At 51.2% G+C, this 22,903-nt stretch overlaps 1 protein-coding gene across 1 annotated transcript in view; it reads right to left on the bottom strand.

Moving 5' to 3' along the window:
* The window catches only part of SHANK2 (SH3 and multiple ankyrin repeat domains 2), a 572,646-nt gene that overhangs the window by 465,301 nt on the left and 84,442 nt on the right, over positions 1-22,903 (bottom strand). Inside the window, exon 3 of the mRNA XM_058526174.1 lies at positions 289-492. Within this exon, the coding sequence (XP_058382157.1) occupies positions 289-492 (204 nt within the window). The remainder of the gene's footprint in view (positions 1-288; positions 493-22,903) is intronic.

Genomic DNA, 22,903 nt, shown 5'->3' with positions numbered 1-22,903 from the left:
TCAGGGAGCGGAAGCAAGCCCCATTCTGCATCCCAGGACTCATAGGTCCTGGTGACAGGAGCCTGAGCCAGATCCATGCTTTGCTCACACCAAGATTTCTCTCCAACAAATTCGTCAAATCTGTGGTAAGAAAACAAATGGTCTGCGAATCACAACAAAATTAGGGGCGACCTCAAGACCGAAACCGATTTTTTAATTTGGGGGTCATTTCTCAATCCAAATCAAATCTGGAGTTTAGTGAGGGTCCCCCTCCCCCACCGTGCCCAGGCTGTGAGCAATGACCGGTACCTCCAGGGAGGGGACACCCTTGCCCACAGGCTGCGGGTACTCTCGCAGGAGCCGCTCCTCGTCCAGGAACTTCCCGTCGCGCCCATTGCTCGCCGGCTGGAACAGCCCATAGTTCAGGACGTCCTTCAGGCTCTGGTTCAGCGAACACAGAATCCGCTGCTTTGCAACCCACACCGTGGCGTCCGGGTTAAATCGAATGCACTTCTGCAGGGAAGGACAAAGACATTCGAGTAGTGATGCAGAATGCCACCTGAGCAGCCCACCTGGGCACGCGGCCAGAGATGGCAAAGGTGTTTCCATCCCGTCCTCATAATTTCTCTGAGCAATGGACCCCCTGGCCTTTCAGGATGAAAAATAAGACCTTCTTGTCGCTTGGATGGAGACACGGGTAAATATAAAAAGAGAAAAGCCAAGATCAAGCCATTGTTTTCTGTGGCCTCAACTCTCACCATTCACTCGAATCACCGGTACCTGCAGAAATCAATTACCATTGATTTCCGGTAGTCAGTAACCACCTAGTGCCTCAGCCCGTTCTCTTACTTGTCTGTGCTTCTCAAACTTCAGCACTTGTTAAAACACAGACTGTAGACCCCCTCCCCTCCCGACAGAGTGTCTGATTCAGCAGTTCTGGGCCCCAGAACCTCATTTCTCTCAAGTTTCAAGGTGATGCTGTTGCTGCTGGTCCTAGGAACGCACGTTGAGAACCACGATTTGAGCGCACCCCACCGTGACTTAATTTTTACGTGGGCCGCCCTTTGACATTTCAGATACGGGTGGACGTCTCGTCTGCTCGCCTCACTGACGGGGGAGTCCATACGCCCCACGCTGACTCTCAACATAACAGCTTGGAAAACAGGCACCACCCCTCCCAAACCGTAAAGGAAGGCAATTACGGAAAAATCACATCAGTTGCCACAAGAGCTAATTTTCAAAAAAGTTAAGTATTGTCGATGATACCAACCAATCACGAACACTTTTGAAAATTGTAACAGCGCTGCTAAGAAGCAGAATGACACTGCTTGGTCGTGCGCTCAGGTCCCTTCTGTGAGACTCAGCAATAGGCCAGCAAAAACAAACGCCAGGCCAAATCCGCTTCTCACCGCGACTTCTAATTTTTATTGAATTAAAATTATATTCTGTTGTATAGCCATCAGCAGGGGCTCAAAATTTGCTTTATCACCGTAAAAGCATTCAGAAATAAATGAGGTGTGACTGAATATGAGGCTGGAACCAATTCTCTACCAGGGGATTCTGTGTGCCTGAGGATGTAAAAGGCCCCACCACTATCTCCCCGGGCCTCGAGGTACGTTCCTCCTCGCTGAGTAAGATGATTCCACTGTTCTCAACAATGAGGTGGGATCAGCAGCCAGCACAGAATCCCGTCGCCCAGGAGACCTGACCCAGTACATGAATGCTCCGTCTGTCTCTCTCCGATGTCAAAGGCTGAACTCAAAGGTAACTCTCAGAACTACTCCTCAGGGGGTATGGGGCTGAGTGGGGGCTGGTTGTTCACTTCGGTGACCGCCAGACACACCCCGCCCATCCTTGGCTGAGCGAGAGGAACATTTGGAAACTCCAGGCACAGCCAACAAGCCCTATAGATGTGGCCATGTGGGGTCATTGACAACTCGCCAATTCCTATCTCAGCAATCACCGTTGGCCTCTGGTTCCAACTACATGGACACCTAACTCAAGTTCCCTTAATGCCAGCATCCAAGGAAGGCCGAGCCTCGCTCTCTGTGGCCAGCAGAAAAGATCCTGCTGGCGAGTGGGTGCTGAGCGGAGGAGAGGCTGGGAATCGCCTCCCAGGGGACCCATGTGGCACTGTAGGTGGTTGCAGAGACTGGTGCCACTGCCACCTAGTGGGTGGGCCAGGGATGAGGAGTCTGAGCAGTGCAGGGACCAGTCGTGCACAATGAAGGACTGTCTTGCTCCAAAAACTGCCAAGATGGCCCCATTGAGAAACTTCTAGAAGGAGCTGGAGCTTGGAGGTCGAAAGGCTTGGGTTTGCAACCCCACTGCATACACTAACCCTGTGATCCTGGGTAAACCTACCAACCCAGCAGTCCCCCCGTTTCCATGATGAGAAACTGGGCCAGTGCTTAACTTGCAGGGTTGTTGTAAGTATCAGACGGAACATAAATAATATATGTCATTATGGGTTGAATTGTGTCCCCAAAGAGACATTGAAGTCTGAACTCCCTTTATCTGTGAATGTGATTTATTTGGAAATAGAGTCTTCGTAGACATAATCAAATTAAGATGGGGTCATAGAGGAGTAGGATGGGCTCTAATCCAATACGACTGTGTCCTTATAAAAAGAGGAAATTTGGACACAGACACACACACGGAGAACGCCATGTGAAGACAGAGGCAGAGATGGAGGTGATGCTTCCACAAGCCAAGGAACACCAAAGATTCTGAGCAAACCACCAGAAGCTGCGGGAGGGGCCTGGAATGGACTCTCCCCCAGAGCCCTTGGAGGAACCAACCTTGCTGAAACCCTGCTCTTGGACATCCAGCCTTGAGACTGTGAGACAATAAATGTCTGTTGTTTAAGCCGCCCTCCCCGCCTGTCCTGTCTGTCTCTGGTAGTTGGTTACGGCAGCCACAGTAACTAACACTCAAGTGAAGTGCCTGCCACGGACGGTGGCAGTAAAGAACAGCATCGCCATGGTCACCTTCTCTGAGACAAGAGCTCCCTGGTAACTCCCTGCCCTTTGAATGTGATGGGTGATGCCTACATGTTGACACTGGCTCAAGGAGCCCACGGTGCAGCCAGCTCAGAAGACATGTGGATGAATCCTGCTTCACTCCTTCACTTACCCTCATCGACTCGCCCCCTTGCTTACCGAGCACCCCATCAGGCAAAGCCCAGTTCCAAAGACAGTCCTGACACTGGATAGGAGATCCGTATTTGTTGAAGGAATGAAAGTTGGGAGCCACAAAAACGATAATGGGCAAACCAGCCCTACACCAATATTTGCAGTGGTGAAAGACTCAACTATCATTCGACATGGAAAAGGTGACAATCAATGCCCAAGCCAGCCCCCTTGGAGGCCCAGAGGGAGCAGTGGGTAACCCTGCCTGGGAGGGCATCACAGACCATCGACACCACAGACAATGCCCAGGAACGAAAAGGACGTCAGAGTCTGGGGTGGGAATTTCACGTCGAGGCCCAGCTTAAGAAAAAGCAGGGGGGAATCCGGGAACAGTGACGAGGTTGGCAGGTGGAGCGCCGAGGACAGTTTCTACCTGAAGTGACGCTTCCTCGTCCCCTTGTTACCACTGTGATGCATGGTAGAGTAATGTTCTTCTTGGGGAGTGTTGGTGTCAGAGTCCTGTGTCCCTACAGCCCTGCAAAATGGGTATTCCTTCATATGGTCATGCATTGCTTAACAACGGGGACATTCTGAGAAATGCACCATTAGGCGATTTCATCATTGTACGAGCATCACAGAGTACACTTACACAAACCTAGATGGTAGAGCCTACTACACACCTAGGCTGTATGGTACTAATCTTATGGGACCACCACCATATATGCAGTCCATCATTGACCAAAACGTTGTGATGCGGTGCATGACTGTAATTTGTTACAGGTGTTCTCAAGAGGTGAGTGATTTGCTGGAAGATTCACAGACAATACAGGGAGGATTGCAAAGATGGGCCAGGTCTCAGGTATTCCAGCCCCCAGCCACTTCCATTAAAGAGTTGCTTGAGAAAACATCTCTCCTTTAGCATCTCTATCTTCTTCATGAAGGGTTCTACATCAGCACCCAGGTGGCTGTGGGTGGGGGGACATGAGATGACTGAGACAAGGACCTTGTCCCTTAAGGAGCTCAGAGCCTAGCATCACGATGATGATGATGATGATGGTGCCCCTTAAGGAGCATCATTAAGCATCATGATGATGATGATGGTGATGGTGATGTTGATGATGATGTTGGTCGTGATGATGGTGATGATGATGGTGGTGATGCTGATGATGATAGTGACGATGATGATGATGATGATGATGATGGTGATAATGATGGTGGTGATGATGCTGGTGATGGTGACGGTGGTGATGATGGTGGTGATGATGATGGTGGTGATGGTGATGATGGTGGGGATGATGATGGTGATGGTGATGGTGGTGATGCTGGTGATGATGGTGGTGATGATGATGTTGGTGGTGATGATGATGATGATGGTCATGATGATGATGATGCTAGTGGTGGTGATGGTGATGATGACACAGTCATGGTTAACATTTATTGAATCCTAATATGCCAGAAACTGTGCTAATTGTATTTACCTTCACCACAACCAGGAGTGTACATTATTGTTATTAGTGTTACAGTAACCATTATTGATATAATAATGATTGTTATTAATATAATATTATTATATTATATTTATAGGTTATAATTATGTAATATTTATTTATATTATAATATTATGTATATTATTAATAGTAACATAGTAACAATCATTATTATTATTCCCATTTTCCTGATGAGGAAGCTGAGCCTCAGAGACTCAATTACCCCAAGGTCACATGTCTAGAAAGTGCTGGAGGTTCAATCTGAACGCAAGTCAAGTCTGCCCAGCAGTGAGTCTTCACTCTGACATGTTTTTCCTCTCCACACACGTACACGGCCACCCTTCATGCGAGAAAATGATAAAACATTTGATAATCAACAAGAAAACTGAAGAAAATATTTACAGTCAGGTGCTTCATGGATCAGGGACATACTGCCTTTTTCAGATTTTCCAATTACCTGTCAATTTGCCCCAATATTGAACACTGACAATTACAAGAGAGAAACAGTTTCACCTCCATAACAAGGGACAAAATTTGGGAGATTCTAAGTAATTTTTTCAAAGAAGTAAAGTCTAGCCTTCAAGGTACCAACCAACAGCTTTAGGGGAAGATGTGTCATGAACAGCACTACCGAGATGAACCACGGCTGCCTCTCTGGGATGAAGCAGAGGTGAGCTACGGACACAGTGTCCTGCCCCCTAACGACCGCGCTTTGGAAGAACAACAAAGCATTTCAAACAAAGATTTTCACCCCAGTAAGAACCCACAAGACAAAAAATAACAAAACTTGGAAGCAGCTCCTCGGCCCGACAATGGTGCAAGGTCACTCTAACCAGGGCGTCCACTACAAAAGAACACGCTGACCGTGAACCTAAGTACACAGACCAGGGAAACACATGGAGAATTGGACGCCAGCTAACAAATGAGTAAGTCAGATGTCGACTGTTTGCTGGTGACACCCAATCTAACTCAACTCGTCCCACACTGATCCCCACACCCCCTCCACCTCTGCTTTCTTCCGTCCTACCTCATCCTTCCCAACCTCAACGGCTGCACCGCCTCCCATTCCAGAAGTCCGGGAGATGTTCTTGACTTTTCCCTGTCTTGCACCTTCTAGTTCAGTCTGGATTAATCCAGGGCCTCAAGCACTTAAGTCCTCATCTGTCCTACCCCCACAGCCCAACAGGCCCATCTTTTCTCATGTGGGTCACTCCAGCGGCCCCTGCACTGAGCTCACCGGCACGCCTCCCAGACACACACGTCTTCCTTGAGACTGGCCACCAGTGTCCCTTCTCAAACCGGTGACTCCACTGCCTGGGGCTCAGGGCCTGCGCCCTTACCCAAGGGACACAGGGAAAGACTGACCACGGTCTGGACCCTGCCTCCTTCTCATGACTCGTCCTGCCTGTCAATGTTCCCCTCTGCCATTGCCCCAACCCCATACACATATGCAGTCACACAGACACACACACTCACATGCACACACACACACACAAACACATAAAAACACAAACACACGTACAAACACATACACACATACACAAAAACACACACACATTGCAACAATGCCAAACCCACTCGCTGGCAATTCTCTGGAATGCCAGGCCGTCTATGCCTCTGTGCACTGGTGCCTCCAGCTGACCGTCCCCACCCCTCCTCATCTGCCAGCTGAAATCACACTCACACTTCCCACGGGGTCCAGGACTCGGCCTCTCAATGGCACCTCTCTGGCCTACCCCAGGCTGAGCTGACCACTAAGCACCCTGAGTTGAACCCAGGGAGCTGGGCTGACTGCCCAAGACCCGCAGTCCAAGCTAATCTGGCTGACCCTGCTCCCTCCTGCCCAGCCTGCAGGTCGCAGCCTCTCCATCCTGCATTTCTTGCCCACTAGGAGAGTGGGACCGGCGTGTACTTTGCCTTATAAAGCTTCTCCTCCCTTTCTCCCAGCTGACGGGTAGGAGTCAGTGTCTGCCACTCATTGATCTCCCGGTGCGACATCCCAAGTGCCAAGACGTCCAGATCCATCTGAAAACCTTCTGCTGTGTCTGGGCTGAGCTGGTGGCTTAAGACACAGAAAACTTGCAAGTGGATGTAACGAGATCTCCAAGACCCAACTCAGAGTGGCTTCTCCCTCCTCTCCTGACAAGCAGTGCATTCCTCATGGGATCTGGGCGGTTTGGGAATGGGAGGGGGCTGACATGGTAGAGAACTGCAAAACAGGGAGAGAAGCGGTTTGTGACTGACATCAGCCTTGATTTAATGATGTATACAGCACTCCGACACCCAGGGAGGCTCCCAGGATTCCTTCAGGCCAGCCTCAGCTCTCTTTAAGTTTCTCAGCACCCTAGACGCCCTGATCCACAGAAGAAGGCACATCCTAGCACAGGGGAACCATCTACATCTTCTTCCAAGACGTATCTCATGTACCTCCTCTCGCTCGCTCTCTCTCGGCATCACTCCAACATTCAGCTGATGAGAGAGCCCCTCCCTGCTCCAGACTAGGAGCTGCTGTGTGAGGACATGGGTTTATATCTTTTTCTTTGCATAACTGTACCTGCAGTTGGGTAAATGTCGATGGAACTGAATGGCGCTGAATACAAAGTTCCAGAGGTGGAACGCTCTTGGCTGATAGAATCCACCAGCAAGGGAAGCTCCGGTTCTGATCATGATGAGGATGCTGAGCGAGGACTTGCTCTGTACCAAGTGCACTGTGAACAGATCATCTGTTTAATGACAGCAAAGATCCTGAGAGGGGAGACGGCCCCACCCGAGTCTGCAGAGCTGTGGGTATAGCCACGTCAGCAGCCTGTGTGAAACCCCGGCCCTTCCACCGGGAGAGCTCATGGCCAAACTCAAACCTAAGAGGAAGAGCGAGAGAAACCCAGTGTCCTGCATGGCCAACATGAGCTACAGCCACTCTGCAAGCTGTGAGGCTAAAACCTGAAAACACCTGCACATGGTAGGAAGAACACGGCACTAGAGACGGGCAGAGGCAGACGCCCAGCCCGGGTCTGTCACGTAAGCTGTGTATGAGTTTTCTAGGGCTGTCGTTACAAAGTCCCACAGCCTGGGCAGCTGAGACAATGGGATTTATTGTCTCCCGGTCCTAGAGGCTGACGTCCGAGATCACAGTGTGGGCAGGGCTGGTTCCTCCTGAGGCCTCTGTCCTGGGCGTGTAGACGGCCGTCTCCTCCCTGTGTCCTCACATGGTCGTCCCTCTGTGTCCTGATCTCCTCTTCTTATGAGGACCCCAGTCACACTGAATTAGGGTCCACTCTAATGGCCTCATTTCCTTTAATCACCTCTTTAAAGGCCCCATCTCCAAATACAGTCACATTCTGAGGTGCTGGGGGTTGAGAGTCCAACATAGGAATTTGGGGGACACAACTCAGCCCATAACACTGTGTGACCACGAGCAAGTCTCTACAACACACTGAGGGCCACGTGCCCATGGTGAGCCACGTCCGTGTGGTCAACTAACTCACAGGATCCATGGAGTATCCCAGAACCTTGTGTTTTTGGGTCATGTGCCCACCCATACTGGGGTAGCTGGCCTGCCGGGGCAGAAGGAGGCAGAAGTCGGACAAGGCTGTTTTGATTTGCAACAACACAGAAAGAGAATTTCACGTAAGAGAGTAAATTGCCTTCCAAATCTGTTTCGGGCCCTGTGAAATGGGAGAGGATGACAAGGGCTGTTCTGTAAGATTTTCCAAGGGTAAGGGAGTGTCTAGACAGAGCTTGAAAGAATGGTAAACATTATGCTCCATAAGATACGTATCGTGACAGCGGGCTGTCTGAAGGCCGAGTGAAGAACCATCAACAACACAAGGTTGAATTACAGACGCATTCAGGTGCCACTACCTGCGCTGCATCCGTTCAGGCACGTTCCTCAGGTGAGACCTAAATCCACCTAACTCACTGTCGACTGCCACTCAGAAAAAGCGAGAAGAATGAGGCAAGAAGTGCCAAAGCATTTGGGGGTATTGGTGCCGAGTGGACACTCCCTGCATCACCCCGTTCGGGATCCAGAGCTGGAAACACAGACCCTAGTAAGCATACATATCCCCGCTCTGAGGATGCTTCTAAGCAGCATTCAGCAAGAACTCAGCATATGCTGAAAGAAACCCAAGTGTCTGAGCATGTCACTCATCGCAAAGCACATTTCGCACTTAACACTTCCTCTGTGGTCACGATTTATGTCACCATCAGTTCCTTTATGATGCCTTTTAAAAGACCCATAATAAACAGAAGCTACCAGAAGCCACGGAAAGGTGCCTTCAGGAGCGTTCTGGCCTTGAACAGCTGTTCATGTGCAATCTGCACATTTGCACACTTTTGAAAAACAGCCGACACCAAGGGCAACCCAAACCATAATTGAGTAATTTCCAAATGCAATTGTCCAAATGAAATATTAATGCTTTTCGCCGTGGACAAAGACCCGTTGGGCTGGTACATGGGGCAGCAAACCCTGAAACACTGTCACGGGTAACACTTGAAGCTGAAAACAAGGCATTTACATGGAATGGGGCAACGCTGGGTGACCCTGACGGGGAAGGACAGCCTGATCCGAGGATGCTGAAGACCGGGAGTTAAGCTAGCGCTTCTGAAGGTTTAAACACTAATAAAGGATAAAGTGGCCATGGATTCATTTTTCCAATCAGAATAGCATTTTTCAAACAGTAAAATCTTAATAGCAGCCACCTGATGCTGTGGTGAAGCGACGGGCAGACCGAGCGCCCTGGTGAGTTTTCAGGGGCTAGCCAGTGTCCTCTGCTATTGTCAAGGTGATATAAACTGCAAGGCATGGACTCGGGCTCTGCCTGTGATTCACGCACTCCTTGGAGATGAGTTAATTTTCCTCTTTCGATATCTGTGATTTCAGGCAGGCCCACAGCAAAGCAGAGGATCTGATGCTGGCGAGAGGAGCCCGCTTAGAAGCAGTAGACGGAAGTGGAGGAACGGGCAGTCAGGGAAGTAATTACATGCTCCCGACAGCAGACACAAAGCCCTCGTCGTGTGCTTGCCGGCCGGCTAAGACAGTGTGTTAAACGCATCATCTTCTTATGTTCTCCTGGAGGGAGGTGTCAGCACCCCCACGCGCAAGAAGGAACACTCAGAAATCTCCGACCAGCTCTCTGGGTTACAGCTGCATGGGGGGAGCTGGAATCAGGGATCCCCGAAGGCCAAGCTAATGAGTTTCAGCTCCATCCCACCAGCACATGCGGGGCCATGAATCAGGAGGATTAACCGGGCAGGGGTGTGAAGTGGATTGGAGGGGGAGAGAGGGAGACTGTGAGGCCACGTCTATATCAGAGGCGACAGACCCTGCACTGACACTGTGGAATAAGAGCCTCCGCCCACCCAGAGAGGAGGGTGGTAGGGGACCTGTCAGAACCGGGAGGAAGCGAGAGTTAGACCCAGGCGTGAGGAGTCACAGAAATCCAACCACAGAGCGAAGGTGCTGGAAAAGAGCCTCACCCCCGGATTTAACACAGAAAATTAAATATTGATGATTTGGGGCCCTGGCATTGCCACCTTCCAGATAATTCTTATCAGCCAGGGACACCGGGGAGAGGAGGAGATATCTGATCTTCACCAGCATGGCCTTTGAACCAAAACATTCTCACCACAATGTCGGATTTACAAAGCTTTCCTACAGAATGTGTAATATTCCAGACCAAAGCCACTTTCCCCAAACATTACTTTCTCAAAGAGATTTAAGGGGGTATCAGAGCTAAGCTCAAGCAGAAGAGCACACCAAGCCAGACGCTGTTGTGTGGCCACGGGGACCCGGAGACCCGGGGGGCCAGCCAAACTCTCTCACATCTAAATCGTTAACCTAATGTCTCACAGGAAGGTGCAGCACCGAATCCTTACAACACACAAAACGGATGCTGGCTATATAGGTTTTTTGTTTTTTAACGATACATGTGAAAATAAAGCCCCGCTCGGCCTTTAGCAAGCGGCTATGTGAGATGAATAATAACCTACATGATTAAGACCTGATTCATGGGACGGCCCCAGGGCGTTCCCTTATGTTTTAAACAATTTATGACTCACCAATTTCTTGATTAAAATTGTCAAGTGTAAACCACTCCGTTTAGAGACAATGAGGCTGATTCTCACCACATCACAGAGAAAATGGAGGCAGAGGGACGTCGGGGGCCGGGGGAGGGGGCTGTCTTTGGCCTTAGCAACCGATTAACAAAACCACAAAGAAAACCAGATTCCATGCCTTCTATCCCCTCAAAACGTGATCCAAATATCTACTACAAAGGATATAGCAGGGTCACTCAGAGTAGAAATCAAAGATCAAAAACACGTATTTCTGTAACACAAAAGGATGGATGGATGGATGGATGGATGGATGGATGGATGGGTGGATGGGTGGATGGGTGGATGGATGGATGGATGGATGGATGGATGGATGGATGGGTGGATGGGTGAGTGGATGGATGGACGGATGGATGGATGGATGGATGGGTGGATGGGTGGATGGATGGATGGATGGATGGATGGGTGGATGGATGGATGGATGGGTGGATGGGTGGATGGATGGATGGGTGGGTGGATGGATGGACGGATGGATGGATGGATGGATGGGTGGATGGGTGGATGGATGGATGGATGGATGGATGGGTGGATGGATGGATGGATGGGTGGATGGGTGGATGGATGGATGGGTGGGTGGATGGATGGACGGATGGATGGATGGATGGATGGGTGAGTGATGGATGGACGGATGGATGGATGGGTGGATGGGTGGATGGATGGGTGGATGGGTGGATGGATGGATGGGTGGGTGGATGGATGGACGGATGGATGGATGGATGGATGGATGGGTGGGTGGATGGATGGACGGATGGATGGATGGATGGATGGGTGAGTGGATGGATGGACGGATGGATGGATGGGTGGATGGGTGGATGGATGGATGGGTGGGTGGATGGATGGAAGGATGCATGGGTGGATGGATGGAGAGATGGAGAGAGAGAATGGAAGGGTGGATGGATGGAGGGAAGGATGGTGGAAAAATGGAGGGATGGATGGATGCATGACTGATGGATGGATAATATCAATAAAGATAAATCTCAAAAATGTAATGCAAATGGAAAAAGTAAGTTATAAATGACATGCCCCATATGATACCAGGTATATATATTCTTTTTTACACAACAAATAAAACACTACATAGTGATCAGTGATACATACAAAAAGAGAGCAAGAGACAAGAGGGATCCACACTGAATTCATGACAGTTGGCCTCAAAAGAGACAGGACTGGGCCTGAGGACAAGGAGGATTTTATCAGTAATGTTTTAATTCCATGATTAAAAAATGAGAAAACATTAACCATTGTCAATTTTGTGTAATAGACACACTGGTCTTTGTGATATTATTCTTTGTATTTTTCCTGATTTATAACTTTCTCTAAAAAAAAAAAAAAAAAAAAGGTATCAAACCAAGACCGAAGGTGTTCCTCAGCCTCTTGTGGGGCCTCCCCGGCTGGACTGGGGTCAACCCTGGATCACACTCCACAGCCTCAAGCAAAGCTCTTGAACCTCATCTCCTTCTGCCCATTGAGTCCTCTTCAATGACTTTTTTAGGGCAGAAAATGTGCTCACGTCAGGGTCATGTACAACCAATTTTCTAATTAAGTGTAAAATCTTAAATGAACTTCCTTGCAAACTAGCAGGCAGGAAAGAGAGTACATTCTGGGACAGGAAGATCTGAAAGCAAAATGGCAGCCCAAAAAACAAATACATTTTTTGATAGCAGAGTTTTTCATCTTTACGTTGCCAGGGCTACCGGATGACATGCGAAGTCATCTAACGGCAACATTTGAGGCAGCAATGGGGTAAGCGTTGGCTTTGGGGGTAGACTTAAGGGGATGGGTTTGTCTCCAACAGAAGAAACAGACAACAAGAGAAAACACGGCTCCACCTCCCAGTCGACATATTGCCTGATTCCATTGACATGGAATGCGCAGAACAGGCAAATCCATAGAACAGACCGCAGATTAGTGGTTGCCAGGGACTAAGGGAGAGGAAAAGGGGACTGACTACTAATGGGTATGGGGTTTCCTTTCGGGGTAATGAAAACGTTCTAAGATTAATTGTAGTGATGGGTACACTCATCTGCAAATTTACTAAAACCCATCAAAGTGTACACTTTCGATGGGTAAATTGTATGGTGTGTGAATTATATCTCAATTTTTAAAAGAAAAGAAAACACATCTTTTTTGAGAAACTGCAAAGATGCAGGCATCACATTTCAAAACATGTTGATACAAGTCATCATTAAGGACCCTTCGCCTGGCCAGAGCACACCCTCAAGAGTGTGCAGGAGTGTGCACAGCCACATCTGCTCCCACCACGTTGACTCTGTCATTGGGAACCTGTCCTTGGGTCCTCACGTTCTCCTGCTACCCCCAGTCCCAGCCTCCAGTAACGTCTCCCTGATGTCTTGCAAGGCCTCCTACCTCACTCCAGCCAGTGGCCCTCGGCCTTCTCTGCTGCTTCGACACATCGAGTTCATTCCACCTCAGGCTCCCTGTCCCTGCAGACCCTCAACTGGGGCTCAGCTCAGACGGCACCTCCTCGCCCAACAGAGGCAAGAGTTTGGATGAAATCATTCACTCTCTCACCAGACACTCATTGTTCCTTCCGTTGTCCCAGCCGCTGGGATACAAGGATGAGCAGAACAGACACAGGACCCCCTCGTGGAGAGGGACATTGACCAAGCAGTCACCTGAATCCGTAACAGCGAAGTCACACCTGGGAGGGAAGTGCAGGAGAAAGGCACGCAGACATCTCACGGAGGGTCTGCCCAGGGCGATGCGGGGGGCAGGGCGCCATGTGCGTCTGATCCTTATCCTGAGAACAGTAAGAACTCACAGGGGGCAGGGTACACATGGTGGCAATTGTATCTACATCAAAACCAATCACCATAGGTGTTGTGTGGGGAACTTCCAAGAAGAAAGAGTGGTTTGAAGCTCCCCAGGAGCTTCAAGGTCCAGGAGAAAGATGGCAGTAACAGGGGTGGGGTGGGGGTGGTGATAAGGGTGGAGAGAGTGACACAGGGTCACTGGGATTCAGAAGGTCAAAGGGCAGGACTTGGGAGTGGACTGGTTCTGGTAGCTGGGGAGACGGAATGCTCGGGATAACTCTTGTGCCCTGGCTCAGACAGTGGAATCAGAGAAAGTTCACAGCCAAAAAGTGGAGCAACCCAACTGGCCATCAACTGGGGAATGGACCGACAACATGTGGTCCATCCACGCCATGAAATAGGACTTGGCCGTAAAAAGGAACAAAGCACTGATGGATGTCACAACGTGGATGAGCTTCAAAACCGGGACACTGAGTGAAAGAGCCAGACACAAAAGGCCTCGTATGGTATGACCCCACTCAGAGGGAACGTCCACAACAGGGAAATCCAGAGACAGAGCGCAGGTTAGCGGTTGTCCGGGGATGAGGATGAAACGCAAGCAGGAAGAAAGGGGAGATGGAAAGACTCCAAACCCACATGGAGCTGATGGTGGCACAACTCAGCCAACTTACTGAAAATCATTAAGTGGTATACTTAAAACAAGTGAATTTTATGGCTTATAAATCATACATCGATGAGGTTGTTTTTTTTTTTTTAAAGGTAACCACTTGCCAAGAGAGGGAACATCAGTGGGGCCAGGTTTGGAGGGTCAGAGAGAGGAGGGAAGGGTCACAGCGTCCGTTCTGGACAATGTGAGTCGAGGGGCTTTGGAGCTTTCAACTGAGAGGGTGTCAAGGGAGAAGTGGGGTCTGGCTCCCAGATGGGAGGTCAGAGCTGGAGATGTGACCGTGGACGCGGATGTCCCTCACACAGATGTGGGAACAGGTCCCGGGTGCAGAAAGAGCATAGAGTGAGCCTAGAGTCTCCTGCCGGCCGGCCGGTCAGGCAGGCCTCCCGAGCTTCATAGTGAGAGATGAGTAGAAGGTAAAGAGATCAGCGGGTGTGTGTGTGTCTGTGTGTGTGTGTGTGTGTGTGTGTGTGTGTGGATTCAGGGAAAAGGAATCCTGTTTGAATGCGAGACAAGCTCTGGGCAGGAGCAGAGTCTGCCAATGCTGGGCCGCAGGGAGCCGGGCACAGCCAACCCTGCGCTTCCTCCTCACCCCGAGCCTGCACTCTCTTTATTCACCCAGTGCTGGGATGTTGCAGAGAACACGGCAGAAGGTACCTGACCCACAGCTTCCCTTCTAGAAAGACACATCCTAGAGAATCATGGGCAAACCTTCCTGGAGTGGAATTAAGAGGCTGCCCCTCAAGCCACTAATTTTCACACGTCTGGACTCCATGAGCTCCTGGAAGAAGACACACAACTCTCGCCTTCCAAAGGTCCAAGAGTCATGAATTAGATACGTGCCAGCAATGTGCTCAAGTGGAGGTTTCAAAGTCACAAATTGCTCCTGCCCAGGCCTTTCAGCACCTGCCTCATGATGGACGGCCACCTCACGGTCTCTGCAGGATGCGAGGCCACCCATAGGGGCTTGATTCTGAGCTACCGTAGGAGGAGATGGGCTCAAAACTGCCAAGACAAGCGAAGTCCTCCAAATAGTCACAAACACAGGAAACCTCAGATACAAAAAGCAAATACGATGATGTGTCTGCGACAAAAAGATAAAGCAGGGATCGACACCTGGAGACGGAGGAAGTGCGACCTCTCTGCCCCCGGAGTTCTATCTTGATCTCAATCATAAGCAGGAGGCCAAGGTCGCTCGGCAATCAGGCATATCTGACAGTCCATGTGGAAGCAAGTGATGGATGCGGGAGCATCTCCGTCAGCTGACCTGTGGGGCGGGGGAGGCAGGTGCAGCGGGGACGCGGCGGGCTGCGGCTTTGGGGGAGAAATTTGAGTGTGTGTGTGAGAGAGAGAGAATGGATAAATGGCAATAAATTATCTCTGAGGGGATCAGGACAGCAGCCGAGATTCATTTTCCTTAATGAAATATCAAATTTGAAGATGCGCTCATTTAATAAATGGAAGCACTGATTAAAGCAAAAAGGAGAGACTCATTTTCCCGACGCGTCTGCCGGGAGGTGGGCCAGGCCCTCGCACCCCCGTTAACTCGTCCAGACGGGCCGTACGGATGGACACACGGGCTGGCAGCTCCAGTGGAGCCCTCGGGGCCAACCCTGCGGCAGAGGTGGGTGACGGTGTAGACACCCAAGCACACCCCCGAAACTCGTCACGCCCCATTATATTTTCTTCCCTACTTGTGACGTGACAGTGAGGACTGAAAACTGGACTGCTGTGTGCCCCAGTGGCAGCTTTGTTCCCACGTCCTCCTTCAGTGCTCCCCAAAAACATACACAACAGAAGAACTATAGTTTCTATCAATTTTGGCATAGCTGCTTGTTCAAAAGGCCCAGCTCACTGCCCGGTGAGCGCTCAAGCCCACAGCAGGCCCTGTGTGCATCTGCGATGATCCAGAGAGCAGAAGGACGCACACCCGCCACCCTCCCAGAGCCCACCCTGCCGAGCCATTTCTGCAGGGCCCTGTGAACCCACCGCCCAGGACTCTGTTCATCAGGGCTTCAGGCATGCGGGGGGCCCTGGGAAGTGTGCCTGGAAGGATTATTAGCACTGCCAGAGGCTCTTGCTCAGAGGTTTAAACTTCAGTCCCACTGGAGGTGTGAGACTCGGAAACAGCAGTCACTCAGAGAGAAGAGCCAGGTCCAGACTGCACCTGGGGTGAGGGATCGCACCTGGGGTGAGGGATCGCACCTGGGGTGAGGGATCGCACCTGGGGTGAGGGATCGCATCTGGGGTGAGGGATCGCATCTGGGGTGAGGGATCGCACCTGGGGTGAGGGATCGCATCTGGGGTGAGGGATCGCACCTGGGGTGAGGGATCGCATCTGGGGTGAGGGATCGCACCTGGGGTGAGGGATCGCACCTGGGGTGAGGGATCGCATCTGGGGTGAGGGATCGCATCTGGGGCAGCAGAGAGACAGCCTCACGAGCTTCTGCAGACACTGTCTCCCTGCGGGCGGGCGGGCACTGGGGTGATGAACTCGCTCAGCAGCGCCCTTGGCTCCCCTGGGCAGGATTCCAGGGCCCGTCTTGCGTCCCCGGCTACAGGAGATTCAGCCTCTCGAGGGCCTTCACGCGGGAACAACGGCCGCTTTGTTGCTGAGAGCTCACACCCGTGGGATTTCTGTTCTCAGCCTCAGGGCCTTTGTTTGTCTTGAACAAAGTGAAGAGAGGGAGTCTTCAGAACGTTCTGGAAACAACTGTACTCCTGGGAATAGAGACCAAACCTCTAGGAGGGGCTTCCTTTCAGGAAGAATCATCATAATTCTGGGCCTGGAAAGCAGGTGCCTCTGCATCAGGAATCCCGACATGTCCCAAAGCCTCTGGTGCAGGTGGACAGAATACTTACTGGGAGCACGAGCTGGCTCACGCCACCCCGCTAGGAAGAGGTCAAACAGACGGGGGCGGGACACGGACTTCCAGACCAGCTCCTGCTCCTGTGCCCACCAGACCCAGCGTGTGCCCACCGTGTGTCCATGACCCCACTGCCCACGGAGCATCTCAACAGTCAAGATGGCAAAAGGCCTCTCTCTCTGTTGTGACTCGTGAGTGCCTCCCGGGTGGACAGTGCCAACAGACGGGCTTTGATCTCAGAGACCCATCAAGGTCACAGACGTTTAACAGGCACTCCCTGTCGCCTGGAAGCGGCCACATGCCCAGCCTGTGCTGGCTCACTTCACCCGGTACCCAGGCCGGGAGACTCTCAGTATTTTGCCCCAAAGCACATGGCGGATGGTGGGGGGGCTGTGACTCCGAGCCATCCTGGAGGAGCCGGACCCCGTGCTGCTTCCTCTGCAGGGCTGTCCTCTGGCCACCTTCCGTGGTGAACACAAGCTACAGAAGCAAACTAGGCTCAGGTACCAGGCAGCAAGCAAGCACATCAAATGCTGGCTTCCGGCAGGTGTAGGCTCAAGGCTGCGCGTCCCAGGCCACCTGCCCTGTTTCTCGCTAGCTCTGTCTGGGCTCTGATCTTCAATGCTGCCAGCTGTGCACTGGGATAATCACAGACCTACCTCGGGACTGGGAGAGCGTCTTGGGGCCTTTGGGGGTAGGTGATGTTCCACCTCTTTGTCTGGATGCTGGTTACACGTCACACTCCATTTGTGCACTTAAGATCTGGGCACTTTCTAAAGGTGTGTTGTACTTAAATAAAACGCTCAGAAGTGCTGCCCAGCTCGGGGCTGTCACGAGAACTACATGAAACATCACACATGAAGACCTAGACACAGCATCTGGCCCAAGGTGGACGTTCAGGAAGTTATAAAAAGACACGCTGGTGCAGTTAATGAGACACGGGGCTTCCCCGCAGTGGGAACAGGTCTGCAGGGATGTGTGACATCAGGACGGAGGGCTGTGGGCTGAGTGGGTGGACCCCTGGGGCGGTGAGCAGAGAACAGGGCACCTCGACCCCCGGCAACTGCATCCTCCCCCACCTCCTCTGCCTTCCCAGTTTGGATCTGTAGGTCTGGGTCTGAAATCCAAGAGGAGTGCCTCTCCAGTCCTCTGCATCCCTCCATGTCAATAAATGTGAACGGGAAATACGTGGGCCGAATAGGTAAAACACTGCAGGGCAAGGGTCCACCATGAGGTCATCCAGGTCCCCAGGGGTGAGGGGCTTTCGATGAGCAATGCAGCATCCCAGGGCTGAGAAGGTATGCAGCCAGGTCTGACCAAGTGACCCCAAATAATGAAAGCCACCCCAAAAAGTACCCAAAGTATAAAACAGGCACAACCTAATGCCCGATGCATTCACCTCAGACATCCCCGAGAAACTGAACTCTTGGGGGTGGGGGGACTCCCAACCTCACCTTCATTCCCAGAAACGGCACTGGTGGAGACAAAAATCCAGACATTCTGCATCAACACGCTCTAATCTGGACAGATGTAACACAGGGGTCCTTCTCTCTTCCCTCCTCTGATTGGGCAGGGGTTGGGGAAGCAAAAGGAGACGACCATCCCTGACGTCCAGCAGAGACCCTTCCTGGCAGGGCTCCTCGCTGAATGGGGGGATCTCCAGGGCTGGGGGTGTCCCCCCACGAGAACGAGACATGCTCCCTGCACTACACTCCGGTGCAGAGCATTCAAGAAAATCTCAGGAAAAAAAAGGGAAGCCAGGCCTTCTAAAGAGACTGGACACTCCCTGCCCCTGGGCCTTTGCATCTAAAGGGTCTACAGACCACCAAGTCTGTAGGTGCCCTCGGGACAAACAGAAAGACATCAAGTCACTGACAAACCACTGGAGTACTTCTGCAAGAAACAGCGTGGAAATAATGAAGACATTACAGGCAAAGAAAGGAAGAGAGGAAGAGAGATGGCATGCAAAATCAAACATCTGATTCACCTACTCCAGTTGAAAATACACCCCAGTTAAAAGAAGACAGATTTCCAAGAGTGCTTCATGCTAGGGAGAAAAATAACAAGCCATAAAACCTACTAAACAACTCCAAAGAATGATTTTCAAAAAGAGCAATCGCAGGGCTAAGAAAACAAACGGAAAGCCGAAATAACACGACCACAATAAATTGGAAATTACAAGGAACAGAACAGAATGGATCTCACTGAAAATACCCTAAAGAAAGTCTCAAGAAAACTGCAGAGAAGAAACAGGAAAAACACCGAGTGATTGAAGCAATTAGAGAAAAGAAAGCAGGTACGGAGGAGGAAGAGCCACCATCAATAAGTGCTGTCCCCGAAATAGAGACCCCGAGTGGAACACAGAAAAATGAGCAGAAAGAAGAAAACATCCTTGAAACAAGAGACAAAACAAAATCTGCAGGTCGGAAGTTTTTCCAGGAAGAACAGAACGGCCAGCACCACACACTTCCTGATGTCGTAACTGAAGCCAATTCTTTAGGAACCCAGTAAAAGAAAAATCAAGTCAGGGCAAGACGACCACTAAACAACATAGACTGTGGGGGGTATGGGGTAGGAATTGTGACTCAAAAATATCACACCAGGAAAACGACACACAACCCAAGGGAGCTCGAAAACATTTTCAAGCACACACTCAATTCTCGTTGTTCGTGGATTCTGTCTTTGGGATTTGCCTACTTGCTAAAATTTATTTGTAACCCCAAATCAATACTTGTGACACCTTTGTGACCATTTACAGTAAAACGGAATTGAGCCAATAAAACTGAGTCGCCCGACGTGCACGTTCCCGGCTGAGGATGGACAAGGCGATGCTCTGCCTTCTGTTTCAGCCACAATCTTGTAAACGTGTCCTTATCGTGGTCTATTTCGTGCTCCATTTTTGCCTTTTTCTTGGTGATTTCGCTGCACCCAAATGCATGCTGAAGAGTTGTCTAGTGATCCTAAGCGCAAGCAGGCTGTGAGGTGCCTCCCGGAGAAAATACGTGTGTTAGATGAGCTTTGTGCAGACATGCGCCATAGCCCCGTGGGCCGTGAGTTCCATGTTAATGAATCAACTCTGTGTATTAAATCAGGTGTCTTTACACAGAAACACATATAAAACGAGGTTACACACTGATCTGTCAACGAAGATGCTGCGACCAGAGGCTTGCAGGAGCCTAACCCTGTATGTCCCCTATGGGCGATGGTTCAGTAGTCTCTTGTTCAAGGCGACTTTTAGACCATAACCATTGCAAATATGAGAATCAACTGTGCGTTCACCGAGGAAGCACCGCCGTCAGGAAGTCTTCCTAAAAAAAACACTGGACAATTAATTCCATCCAAATCAGAGGTGACAGGAAACAAAGAGGCTACCGTAAACCTGGCAGTGGGCATTCACCTTGGAAGAGAGACGGAGACACTCCAGTGCTCTGAAGCAGCATGGACATTCAGTGGGACGGATGGTGACCATGTGTGAATGGTTCTACGCCAATAAGAATCAGGAAGTGGGGGAGGAGAGGAGGGTACATGTGTGTGCACGTGTGTGTGTGCGTGTGCAACCAGCTACTTGTTCAACACACTGTGACCTTTGCCCTCCTGGGCTCACAGTCACACTAGGATTTTTAGCCTCTGCAGTCGGGTGCAGCCTCTGGAGGAAGCGAGGGAAGGTGGGGGAGCAATGCGGTCCACGAGTTCTCTCTCTTCCCTCCCTCATCCTCTGGGCAGATATAGAGGACTCCGTGGAGGATTCCAGAGCTCCAGGGAATGGCCCGGCTACTAGACGGAAGGAGCCTGGATCCCTGAATGACCGCATGGAGCAGAACCTCCACCTCTTCATCCCTGTCCATCCCCAGCGGACCCACAGGAGAGAAGGAAATAAAATATCTATGTGTTAAGCGCCTGAGCTTTGGAGGTCTGCTTATTACAGCAATTCGCTTAATTTACCCCAAAATACATAAGAAGAGAATGCTGAGCGCCTTAGAGCATTAAGAAAGGAGGGAAAAGACTGTAATCAAAAATGAAAACAAAGAAAGACTCCAGCCTTCTAGAGTTTCACAATCGTTTCTTTTAACTTATAGATTCATTTGGAAACAGTCTCTCTTGTGACAAAAAAATTACTAAAGTTCAGCATTTCCTTGGCTTTTTCTCCTTTTATATTTAAATCAAACCACTTTCATGATGGTGATTAATTAGCAGTGTCTGTGGTTACCAACCTGTATTTCTATCCGTACATACATCCACCCATTACCTGTAACCCTTGGAGAGACAGGTCTGGAATGTTCACCCAATGCTAATGACAACCACTTCTGGGGCTGGCATCCGTGCTTTATAAGAATCACATAACTTTTATAGGAGATGTTGAACAACACAGAAGAAAGAACACCTCGACTCCACGCCCGCCCCTTGAAAAGCCACGTCTGTGCTGCCAGGGTGGCCCTGCGGCCTGCAGCACTGCCAGATTATTTCTGGGGCACCGGGTCACCCTGAGCTATCCCTAGAAGGTGGAGCCACCTGGCTGACCCCGCTCTCAGACGACAGGTGTCAGCAGTACAGAACTCAGCCCGGGCAGCACCTATCCTCAGGGAGAGCAGGGCCTGGGGCCAGGCCACCAGCAGAGGTTCCCCACTGGAGCTGCTTACATGAGGGGAGAGGAGAGCCCAGCCCTTGGAGGCACTGAACCAACTCATCAGACCCCACAACGCTGGAAGATGGGCCCTGGATGTGCGCAAAGCGGGGTGACACCAGCCAAGTAACATCACCAGCACCAAATGGCCAGTAGGTGGCGCAGCGGGACTGGCTGCCATTTCCCCTGATCCCAGTGTGTGCCCCTTCCCCAGCATGGTCTCTGCCACCACACTCTGCTCTTCAAGTATAAAGAGCCTGCCATCTAAAGCCCGTTGGAGGCTGTCTACACCACCCCACCTCAGCTACTCCATAGATCCAGTCCCACCTCTCCCACTTCCTTTAACCCAACTCTCAAACGAGTAGCGTCCTCACCAAGACCGACAAGACATGAGAAACAGCAATTACGAGAAAGCACAGAAGGAGATGACCCAGAGTCTCACCCGGGCGCCCCTGAGTCCTACTTCTGGGATGGCCACCTGTTCTCTCTGCAGTAGAGGGGCCTTCTCACCAACTGTCCCCCCCGTCACCAATCCCCAGTGGACGGCATGCGACATGCTCCCAGCCGGACCTGACGAGGGTCGTGACCACACCCACAACGTCTGCCCCGTGCCCCAAGCTCTGTCCTCACCTCCACGTGCTGGGTATGCAGCAGGACAGTGGGACTCAAAACCGCACAAGGCACAAACCACGAGTCAGAGAGGGACACGGCAGAGCGACTTGCCACCCAGCACACCCCGGCAGAGCCAACTGAAGGTGGAGGCCCGTTCCTTCCTCTTCCATAAATGGGGAGCCCCAAAGGACGGTCACGCTCGCCCCACTCCACCCCACCCCACCCATGCACCTATGGCAGAAAGGGCTGCCCTCTGAGACTCCAGGTCACCTGATCTGGAGAGACAAGACAATTCCCACCACCGGAGGCGCCTGCTTGGCCTCTAGAGAGCCTCTCTCAGGGTCACTGGACCTGTCTTAGCCTCCCACGCACGCCCTGGACTCTACCATCCACTCAATGGGACTCCACAGGGAGCTCAAACCCAGCCCAGCCCAGTTGGTCAGGTCCCCCCACCACCCCACACCCCACCCCACACCTGGGCCAACCCACCCATTTCCCCACCGTGCCCACCCCAAGCTTCAGCGCTCCTCTTTCACCTGCTGTGCCCTCCCCAGCGTGAAACCCTTCTCGGTCCTTGAAGGCCCAGCTGAAATGGAACCTCTGCAGGGGAGACCCTCAGGTCCTGCTCCCCCTCCTCCCACAAGGACCTGC

Source organism: Diceros bicornis, chromosome 31 (genome assembly GCF_020826845.1).
Source record: "Diceros bicornis minor isolate mBicDic1 chromosome 31, mDicBic1.mat.cur, whole genome shotgun sequence".
Classification (NCBI taxonomy): domain Eukaryota; kingdom Metazoa; phylum Chordata; class Mammalia; order Perissodactyla; family Rhinocerotidae; genus Diceros; species Diceros bicornis.
The sequence above is the reverse complement of the archived record's forward strand: the minus strand, read 5'-3'. Positions and strand labels throughout refer to the sequence as shown.